Source organism: Oncorhynchus masou, unplaced genomic scaffold, assembly GCF_036934945.1.
Source record: "Oncorhynchus masou masou isolate Uvic2021 unplaced genomic scaffold, UVic_Omas_1.1 unplaced_scaffold_2076, whole genome shotgun sequence".
Classification (NCBI taxonomy): Eukaryota; Metazoa; Chordata; class Actinopteri; order Salmoniformes; family Salmonidae; genus Oncorhynchus; species Oncorhynchus masou.
In genome coordinates, this window is record NW_027016745.1 from 65,721 (window position 1) to 77,003 (window position 11,283).

At 41.7% G+C, this 11,283-nt stretch overlaps 1 protein-coding gene across 1 annotated transcript; it reads right to left on the reverse strand.

Moving 5' to 3' along the window:
* Positions 1-9,088: 9,088 nt before the first annotated feature.
* Positions 9,089-10,393, reverse strand: LOC135539119 (neurexin-2-like). Its single transcript, XM_064964971.1, has one exon. The coding sequence runs from the start codon at positions 10,227-10,229 to the stop codon at positions 9,489-9,491; it is 741 nt and encodes a 246-aa protein (XP_064821043.1). The 5' UTR covers positions 10,230-10,393; the 3' UTR covers positions 9,089-9,488.
* Between the last annotated feature and the right edge of the window lie 890 nt (positions 10,394-11,283).

An 11,283-nucleotide genomic window follows, 5' to 3' on the forward strand; every position in this document is an offset into this window, starting at 1 on the left:
AATGCGTTGTATCAAGATCCTGGGGCTCAAAGGAATCTATGATGCTAGCCCTTAAAGAGGCTATATGAATGCCAACATCACTTACTGGTTTAAAGACCAACGGATTGGATTGAATGGGAAAATGAAATGTATTCAGAGAGAAATTCATTTTCATTCACTACTACTTGAGGAAGGTAAATTCAATTTCCCCAAATTGTGATAGATAAAAAATGAATAAATGTGGCTGTGTAATCTCACTTGAAAGGAAGAAGAAAATATTCAGAGAGAATCAGGCCACATTGTATATACTGTCTTCCAAACAGTGAAAAGACAACGTCTCTGTGTGTGAGCATATTACGGAGCACGGCCAACTGTCACTATAAATCATGAGAGTGCACAGGGTCCCAATGATGAGAGTTCAGATACAGGTGAGTTGATGTCCCAGCACAATGACTGATCTGCCTCAACATTATGGCAACATCTTATATGGGTCAAAATGACTAATATTGGTTCGACTAAACTAGAGAGTTACAGGATCACAAGTGATTTTGAGATTCAATGTAACCTTTTATAAAGATCCTGATACTCCACATGTATCAGTCCAGAGCTTAACTTTCATTCATCCAGAAAATAGATATGACAAACTGATAACTCAGTTACAAGGTTTCTGATAAATAACCTCCACTGAATGTGGTCCAACTAATGCTTCCAGTCTTCTGTTCTGAAAAAAACAAATCCATAAATAGCTAGAATGATTAAGTCCTGAGCAAATGAAAGCCCTATGACTCAGCTAAACAAAATGTTAGGGCTAGAATCCAGATTCCTTAAAGGACAACAGGGCTTTGTGTTCCGTCAAGCCGTCACACAATGAGACAGACAGAGGCATTAGTCCTGCTTTCTAATTGTAATCCAATTGATGTGTGCAGCTCATAGAAGTGAAATACAGTATGCAGCTTTATGGAATAGTGAGAGTTGGCAGAATAAATTCAACATATGACGGTGGTGGAAGCTTGACAAGAAGTGAGATACACTGAGTTAATGGAAAAGATAGGGTTGAATATAACCAACAGACCCAACCAGGCAAATGCTGAAGAAATATATGGAGAGGTCTGTATATCTTTTAATCTTCACTTGTTTACTTTGGCTTGTAACTTGGCACAATAGTAAAGGCCACGATGGAGTTGAATGCCAGTCACAGCTTAAACTGCCAGAGGCAATTTAACGTTAACAAGCTATTTCTCTGTCACTGTGAAACTCATTATGGCTAGAAGAACATTTGAAAGAGCTTGAAGGCAACTACAAGTGTTCCAAATGTAGGGTTCAAGCTGGGCCAATACCTTGTCAGACGTTACTTGTGTTATTGATTTCTTAACATTTAAAAAAGAGGAAGGTCCAATAAAGTTGATACAAACGAGGGACAAAGGTTTGTGAGTAGTGATTTGTTTGGGTGGGTGTCTCGCATCAACTACTAGAGACAATGTGTATGCCAATCAGTGACCCCTGGTGAGCTGTTTCTATGCCGTTCAACCATATTGGAATAAATCAAAAACATGGGATTTGGTTGGACACTTTGATCAATGCTACATGGCACAAACATATCCAGGAAACATTTTTAAATAGGATTTTATTCAGCTAATCAAACCCACCACCCTGGTCTGTGCGTACACTGAACACATTTTTTCCATAGAGGAGTCAGGCTATAAAAACTAACAACTCGGTCATCTTTGTTGGTTGTAAAATCAACCCTTCCATGCTCCAATAAATTGCTTTTTTATTGAAATGAAAATTGACATTTAGATTAATCTCCTGCAGGCAGACAAAGACAGTATCTAATACTGAATGACCTTGAGCAAACACAATACCCAATGTGTCGACACAGACAACATATTCAACTCAAAGTGACTTCTGAGACACACCGAAGAGCTTTCATTGAATGAGATGAATGCTATACACATACCTATATATGTGTTTGAACTAGGAAAGCTTCTCTTGAGAGCTTGCTTTTTCCTCAACCATGTCTCTAAGAACAATCGGGCGAGAGCCGGACAGGACATGGGTTTAAGTTGCTGTCATAACTATTTTAAAATAAAGTGCTACATAACAATAAATACTACTCTATGACAACAAAAAAAAACATCTGGTGTGAGGACAATGCCCAACATTAATGGTGTCCCATGCGAGGACAACCAACTACATTACTTGAAGACACAATACATTCTAAATCGCTTCAAGTTAATCATTGGGGTAACAGTTCACTTGTTAACCATCTTATACACCTCATAATGATGTATTCTACTGATGTCTGCTCTCTACAATTCAGACTGCAGTGCCGAAGATTGTCTCTGTCAGGTAACCTCTACAACAGCAACAGTTTGTGCATACTACACCGTGTAAAACTCAGACCCCTACTCAGAATATACAGTGCCTTCAGAAAGTATACATACCCCTTGACATATTCCACATTTTGTTGTGCTACAGCCTGAATTCAAAATTGATTAAATAGATTTCTCTCTCACTATTTACATACAATGCCCCATAATGACAGTGAAAACATGATTTTAGATATTTATTTTGCACATTTATTAAAATGAAATACATAAATAACTAATTTACATAAGTATTCACACCCCTTTGATATGGCACTCCAAACTGAGCTCAGGCGCATCCAATTTCCTTTGATCATCCTTGAGATGTCACTACAACCTCATTGGAGTCCACTTGTGGCCAATTCAATTGTTTGGACATGATTTATTTTTAATGAAACAAATGTCTATAGAAGATCCCACAGTTGAGAGTACTTGTCAGAGCAGAAACTATACCATGAAGTCCAAAGAACTGCCCGTAGATCTCTGAGAGAACTGTGCTGAGGCGCATATCTGGGGAAGGGTATAAAGCAACTTCGACAGTGTCGAAAGTTTCCAAGAGCACAGTGGTCTCCATCATTGGGAAATAGAACATATATGGAACTAGACAAAGTGCCTAGAGCTGGCCGTCTAACCAAACCGGGCAAGAAGGACCTTGGTCAGATAGGTGACTCTAACAGAACTACAGAGTTACTTGACTGAGAAGGGGGAACCTGCCAAAAGGACAACAGTCTCTACAGCTTTTCACCAATCTGAACTTTATGGGAGAGTGTCCAGATGGAAGCCACTCCTGAGTGGCGGTGGCAGCATCATGCTATGGGGATGCTTTTCAGAGGCACGGACTGGGAGACTGGTAAGGATAGAGGGAACAATGAATGGAGCCAAATACAGGACAATCCTTGATGAGAGCCTGCTTCAGAGTGCAAACACCCTTAGACTGGGGCGAAGATTTACATTCCAACAGGACAATGACCCCGGGCATACAGCCAAAACAATGCTGGATTGGCTTCAGAACAAGTGTGTGAAAGTCCTTTAGTGGCACAGCAAAAGCCCAGACTTGAATACCATTGAAAATCTGTGAAAAGGCTTAAAGATTGCTGTTCACCGCCGCTCCCCATCGAACTTAACAGAGCTTGTGAAACTCTGCAAGGAAGAAAAGGAGAAAATCCCAAAATCCAGATGTGCAAAGCTGATACAGACATGCCCAAAAAGACTGAAAGCTGATACAGACATAGCCAAAACGACTGAAAGCTGATACAGACATAGCCAAAACGACTGAAAGCTGATACAGACATACCCAAAACGACTCAAAGCTGATACAGACATAGCCAAAACGACTCAAAGCTGATACAGACATAGCCAAAACGACTGAAAGCTGATACAGACATAGCCAAAACGACTCAAAGCTGATACAGACATAGCCAAAACGACTCAAAGCTGATACAGACATGCCCAAAACGACTCAAAGCTGATACAGACATGCCCAAAACGACTCAAAGCTGATACAGACATACATACTCAAAGTGACTCAAAGCTGATACAGACATACCCAAAACGACTCAAAGCTGATACAGACATACCCAAAACGACTCAAAGCTGATACAGACATACCCAAAACGACTCAAAGCTGATACAGACATAGCCAAAACGACTGAAAGCTGATACAGACATAGCCAAAACGACTCAAAGCTGATACAGACATAGCCAAAACGACTCAAAGCTGATACAGACATAGCCAAAACGACTGAAAGCTGATACAGACATAGCCAAAACGACTCAAAGCTGATACAGACATAGCCAAAACGACTCAAAGCTGATACAGACATGCCCAAAACGACTCAAAGCTGATACAGACATGCCCAAAACGACTCAAAGCTGATACAGACATACATACTCAAAGTGACTCAAAGCTGATACAGACATGCCCAAAATGACTCAAAGCTGATACAGACATACCCAAAACGACTCAAAGCTGATACAGACATACCCAAAACGACTCAAAGCTGATACAGACATACCCAAAACGACTCAAAGCTGATACAGACATACCCAAAACGACTCAAAGCTGATACAGACATACCCAAAACGACTCAAAGCTGATACAGACATGCCCAAACCGACTCAAAGCTGATACAGACATGCCCAAAACGACTCAAAGCTGATACAGACATGCCCAAAACGACTCAAAGCTGATACAGACATACCCAAAACGACTCAAAGCTGATACAGACATGTCCAAAACGACTCAAAGCTGATACAGACATGCCCAAAACGACTCAAAGCTGATACAGACATACCCAAAACGACTCAAAGCTGATACAGACATGCCCAAAACGACTCAAAGCTGATACAGACATGCCCAAAACGACTCAAAGCTGATACAGACATACCCAAAACGACTGAAAGCTGATACAGACATAGCCAAAACGACTCAAAGCTGATACAGACATAGCCAAAACGACTCAAAGCTGATACAGACATGCCCAAAACGACTCAAAGCTGATACAGACATGCCCAAAACGACTCAAAGCTGATACAGACATACCCAAAACGACTCAAAGCTGATACAGACATACCCAAAACGACTCAAAGCTGATACAGACATGCCCAAAACGACACAAAGCTGATACAGACATACCCAAAACGACTCAAAGCTGACACAGACATACCCAAAACGACTCAAAGCTGATACAGACATACCCAAAACGACTCAAAGCTGATACAGACATACCCAAAACGACTGAAAGCTGATACAGACATACCCAAAACGACTCAAAGCTGATACAGACATACCCAAAACGACTCAAAGCTGATACAGACATGCCCAAAACGACTCAAAGCTGATACAGACATGCCCAAAACGACTCAAAGCTGATACAGACATGCCCAAAACGACTCAAAGCTGATACAGACATGCCCAAAACGACTCAAAGCTGATACAGACATGCCCAAAACGACTCAAAGCTGATACAGACATACCCAAAACGACTCAAAGCTGATACAGACATGCCCAAAACGACTCAAAGCTGATACAGACATGCCCAAAACAACTCAAAGCTGATACAGACATACCCAAAACGACTCAAAGCTGATACAGACATGCCCAAAATGACTCAAAGCTGATACAGACATGCCCAAAAATGACTCAAAGCTGATACAGACATGCCCAAAAATGACTCAAAGCTGTAATCTCTGCCAAAGGTGCTTCTACAAAGTATTCAGTCAGGGGTGTGAATACTTATGTAAAAAATGTATTTCTGTATTTCATTTTCAATAAATGTGAGAGAGGGAAATTGTATAACATGTTTTCACTTTGTCATTATGGGGCATTGTGTGTAGATGGTTGAGGAAACCATATATAAATACATTTTGAATTCAGGCTATAACACAACATGTGGAATAAGTCAAGGGGCATGAATACTAAATAATAGAAACTGTAACTGTAAATATAAAACAGAGTTTCCTACATAGCTTCCATGTCAGGAGACACAAAATGGTTTCAAATGTCAGTAGGGCAAGGCCAGCAGTGCATCAGAGAGGGAAGTATAGCAGAATGAGTTGATTTCAGAGCAGGACAATAGATTCTCCATGTCTTTGCATCAGAGTACATGAGTGTATCCCCATTCCCTGGATTGGCTAGCAAATGGGGCGTGTGTCAGAGGGAGACGTGCGTACAGCTGTCTGATTTATGTCGCTGTCCTAATTCTCCTCTCTGGTGAGGAGCGCTGTAATCGACTTTGACCCTCCTCTTGGCTCTGGGGGTAAAGGTTAGTCCAGATACACTTGAGAGGGATGACTGGGCCAATGAGGCACTGTAGTGGCCGTGTGATTTCTTGACAGATGCATGGTCTTGGAATGGCTACAAATTCCAAGTCTTTGCACCTTTGAGCTCTGTCAGAATTCAGCAGATACAGTTAAAGTCAGAAGTTTACATACACTAAGGTTGGAGTCATTAAAACTTGTTTTACAACCACTCCACAAATTGCTTGTTAACAAACTATAGTTTTGGCAAGTCGGTTAGGACATCTACTGTGTGCATGACACAAGTCATTTTTCCAACAATTGTTTACAGACATATTATTTCACTTATAATTCACTGTATCACAATTCCAGTGGGTCAGAAGATTACATACACTAAGTTGACTGTGCCTTTAAACAGCTTGGAACATTCCAGAAAATGATGTCATGGCTTCAAAAGCTTCTGATAGGCTAATTGACATCATTGTGAAGATGCTGGAGGAAATGGGTACACGGGTACAAAAGTATCTATATCCACAGTAAAATGAATTCTACATCAACATAACCTGACAGGCCGATCAGCAAGGAAGAAGCCACTGCTCCAAAACCGCCATAAAAAAGACAGACTATGGTTTGCAACTGCACATGGGGACAAAGATCGTACTTTTTGGAGAAATGTCTTCTGGTTTGATGAAACAAAAATAGAACTGTTTGGCCAGTTTGGAGGAAAAAGGGGGAGGCTTACGAGCCGAAGAACACCATCTCAACCGTGAAGCACGGGGTGGCAGTATCATGTTGTGGGGGTGCCTTGCTGCAGGAGGGACTGGTGCACTTTTGAGCTGGTCAGTATGTGTAGGTAATCGTCTCTAAAGCAGCATTTAAACAAATATATCGCGATAGTAGAACTGCAAAAGTGTTTCTCTCCACTTTCTGGAGGACTGTTTTGAAATCAGTGGAATTAGAGTATGATAGCTAAGGAGATGGAGAAAACACCTGTCTCCGGATTACGTCTTCAAACTAATGGCAACCATGGCATCCGTGAGAGAGGGAGAAGCGTCCATCCATGTATACAGGTAAGATAGTCTAGCTAGCTACATTTTCAGATATTACACATTTCTAATTTTGTCAGAAAGTCATTTTCATTTCAAGTTAAGTGTACTGTTAGCTAGCTAGTTAACATTAGCTGGTTGGATCGCTAGCTAACGTTACGTGTATGATCTGTGTAGTAATATTATTTGTATTTCAGAAGCACTTGTTACAGCGTAATGATAACTAGCTAATGTTGAACCTGGTTGGTTAGCTACCTGCAGATTCATCCATGGTAGTAACGTCATGAGTTGGGATTATAGTTCCTTGCTTAGCTAGCTAGCTACATGTCTTAAGTAAAGACACCTATGCAAGTATCCATATCAATAGGGCGAGTAAAATGGTCAGAGTGAGCTCTTCTCTCATTTGTGTCTGGAAGTAGCTTGTAAGCTAGCCAACATTAGCCAGTTAGCTTGGGTGCTTGACTGTTGTTGTTAGGTCAGCTAGCTAACATTACATGTATGATCTGTGTAGTAATAATATTCGTATCTCAGAGCCATTTGCTTTTCTAGTTATAGCCTAATGATAGATAGCTAGCTAACATTGAACCTGGTTGGTTAGCTACCTGCAGATTTATGAAGGGCAGTAACATTATAAATTGGGATTATGGTTCATTGTTTGGTTAGCTAGCTACATGTCTTAACAAAAGACTCCACTATGCAAGTAACCGTTTCAATAGAATGTTAATGATGTCACTACGACAACTGTTGATAGACATAACTGGTAAATTTGCTATCTACTCTGATTTCAGAGCACTCCCATCTGAGTGTGCCAGAGTGCAGAGTAACTGACAAATTTCCGAACGCTCAAACCCGTTGAATATGTCTGGTGTCAGTGAATGTTGGCAAAAAAGGGTAAATTGTTGCCAGCAGCACAGTTGCAGTCACCAACACTCTGGTAACAGAAAAACAGCCTAACCAGCTCTGTTAGGGTGAGTAAAATGGTCATAGTGAGCAGTTCTCTCATTTGTGTCTGAAAGTAGCTATCAAGCTAGCTAGCCAGTTAGCTTGGGTGCTTGACTGCTGTTGTTAGGCCAGAACACTCGGACCAACCCTTAAAGAGATGGGTGGGGCTAAAGCTTAAGAGGGTGTGAATGATGCTGAATGGGTGTAGACAAAAAGAGGTCTCCAGTAGGTGTACAAAATATTCAAAGGCAATTTTCTCAAAAGTGAGGTTACAAGTTCCTTAACTTTCAAAGCAGAACTACTTTCCCATTGTTCCTCAACTGTAGTGTTGCATTTTCTAGCTCAGAGTCTCTACTTTTATCCAATCTAAAAAACACAATTTAAAATTTTGCTACGGAAGACCGAATCGAGTGGGCTGGTCACAAATGTATTATTTGTACATTTCTTATAAGTCATATTTGTTATCTTTTATCTCTTTCTCTCTCTCTCTCATAGCTTTTGGCTTGCCTGATTTTATATTCTAGGTGACAAATATTGTCTGCAGTCAAAGTGTGACACCACATTGGTATTCTACTGTACGTCTCTATTTAGAAATAAAAAAAGGTGCAGTATCAGCTCACACAGAAGCCGCCCTCTGTGGATCAGAACACAAAGGGAAGTGTGGAGGTAGTGGGGGAAGGGTCGAAACCTGATGCAGGCAGTGGATGACAGCCATGGCCATGTTATACTTGGGCATGGAACCAGTTAGCCCTGGGTGTATTGATCACTCTGAGGTGAGCATCCAGCCTATTGTTGAAATGTCATTATGTTGCAATAAGCTACAGTATTCTGTTCCTACGGTAGCAGATATCTAGTATCAGGTAACAGCATGGGTTTAGAATGATGAACGGTAACGCCATTATGAAATGACATGATATTAATTGACATTCTGAAAGGATGAGAACAAGTCAACTTTTTATTTCTAAAACATTCCCTTACACTCAGTAGGTGACTTCTACTAGCATGAGGTTTCCACCCTGCAGTATATGAGAATGGTAGCAGTAGAACAAAATGTCTGGGTGGAGGCTTGTAGATTTGCTTATTTCCCTTTAGCCATGAAACAGTCATCCACAAATGAGTTACGTGGGCCTAGCTAAACTCAGACAAAACCTCATCATAATCAACCGCCTATCCAACAATCTCAGCAAACCCCCTAAGCATTCAGAAACAGAGCATCAAGCTGTGCTGAAATGTAGATAAACACAACTCTCCCACAAATAATTTATTAAAATGAAAATCTGTTCAGATAATGGCTCAGAATTACAAGTAAACCCCGAAGGAATTCCTCAAAAACCATCATTTAACTTCACAAAGAAATCAGTTTTACTGCTAAGGCATTCAAATGGAAAAACAGGCCCTTTCCAAAAACTCATTCAGCTCATTTTGTATTTGGCTCACCTTCATGGCAGTACTTTCCCTTGTATCCAGTGTCGGTGCAGTCACAGAGGACCTCTCCCTGGTGGATGGAGCAGAGGCCTCTGTTGCTGCAGGGGTTCTGTTTAATGCACAGGTATTCCAAATCATTCTGAACACCCTGGCCATCCAGGAGCACGGGGAGGGACTCCCCCAGCTTTAGGTTGGTGATCAGGCCCTGGAAGGGTGGCTCGTATTTGACGGTGCTGGACGTGAGGGCAGATAGGCGAACATCTGGAGAAATGCCGCCTACGTAAAGGTCGCTGGCCACCACCATCTCACTCCTCTTGGACTTGACTTCGGCCACCTTGTCCTCGTTGTCTACCACCAGGCTGGTCTCTCTGTAGTTACGGGTGAGCAGCACGCGGTGCCAGCGCTGGTCGTTGACATGAGTCTCCGTGTGCAGGGAGGCCGGCTCTGCACAATGGATGGTGAAGCGAAGATGCAGCCGGCCGTCTGCGATCAGAAGCTCCAGGAAGTCACAGTTCCCTCCGTCGTCCAGGTAGAGCACCAGGGCCTTGCTGATGTTGGTCTTCAGAGCGAAGCTCAGCTGGCCTGTGGCCTTGGCTTCCCAGTGGCCGTACCGTGCCCACTGACCAGGGACTCCCTCGTACTCCAAGGTCGTGGCCATGACTGTCAACAGCAGCCCAGTCAATAGCATGGGCCACATGGCCCGAACTTCACACCTCCCCTGTCTGCTTATCATCTTCCACTTCTGACCCTAATCCCTCGAACTAGGTCTCGTTGCTTTTAATCCACTACCGCTGGGAGAGAGGCCGAAATGATCTCCAGTCTACACTGTTGTTGTGTTTTCCCTAAAGGGTACAGCAATATGATTCAAATTCTTCTCTTTAGCTTTGCCTCTCTATCCTGATTCTCTTCTTAGCCTCTCCATTGAGTGGAAAAATTGGGAATTGTGTCACCTGTTATCCAGAGAAGCGGCTACAACAACCTTCTGGTGATATCATAGAATCCATATGTTTTGGAATCTAGGAACTAGCACTAAACATTTAAGAATCTAGGAACTAGCACTAAACATTTAAGAATCTAGGTACTAGCACTAAACATTTAAGAATCTAGGAACTAGCACTAAACATTTAAGAATCTAGGAACTAGCACTAAACATTTAAGAATCTAGGAACTAGCACTAAACATTTAAGAATCTAGGAACTAGCACTAAACATTTAAGAATCTAGGAACTAGCACTAAACATTTAAGAATCTAGGAACTAGCACATACTGTAGCCTACACTTAGGAATTTTGGAACTAGCACATAGCCTAGGTTTAGGAATCTGGGAACTAGCATATAGCCTAGGTTTAGGAATCTAGGACCTAGAACATACGTCTAGGAGTCTAGGAACTAGTACATTTACAAAACCAAGTGAAGTGGTGATTGTTGCAGAATGTTGAAGTGTGGTAGTTGGGTCAGAAAAAATGCAAAACTAATTCAAGGTTCTCTGTTCCTTTTCCCCTCCCTCATAAACCAAATATCCTGGCCTCCTTCCAGCTGCAGTCCAGTCCAGTCCAGTCTCCAGGAGTTAGCTAGGCACAGAGCCAAGCAGAAACAGGTGCAAGCGCCATCTTCCTCAGTGTCCCATTGCTCTGGAACACACACAAGAAGACTGTTATTTGGAGAGAAATAAAAGATAATTGACAGCGTAGCATCATATTAAAACTCCTGCCGCTGGAGCTTTCTAATCTACTGAAGTTGCGTAATCATATAACCAAAATAATGACATAACATAATACATTGTAAAAAT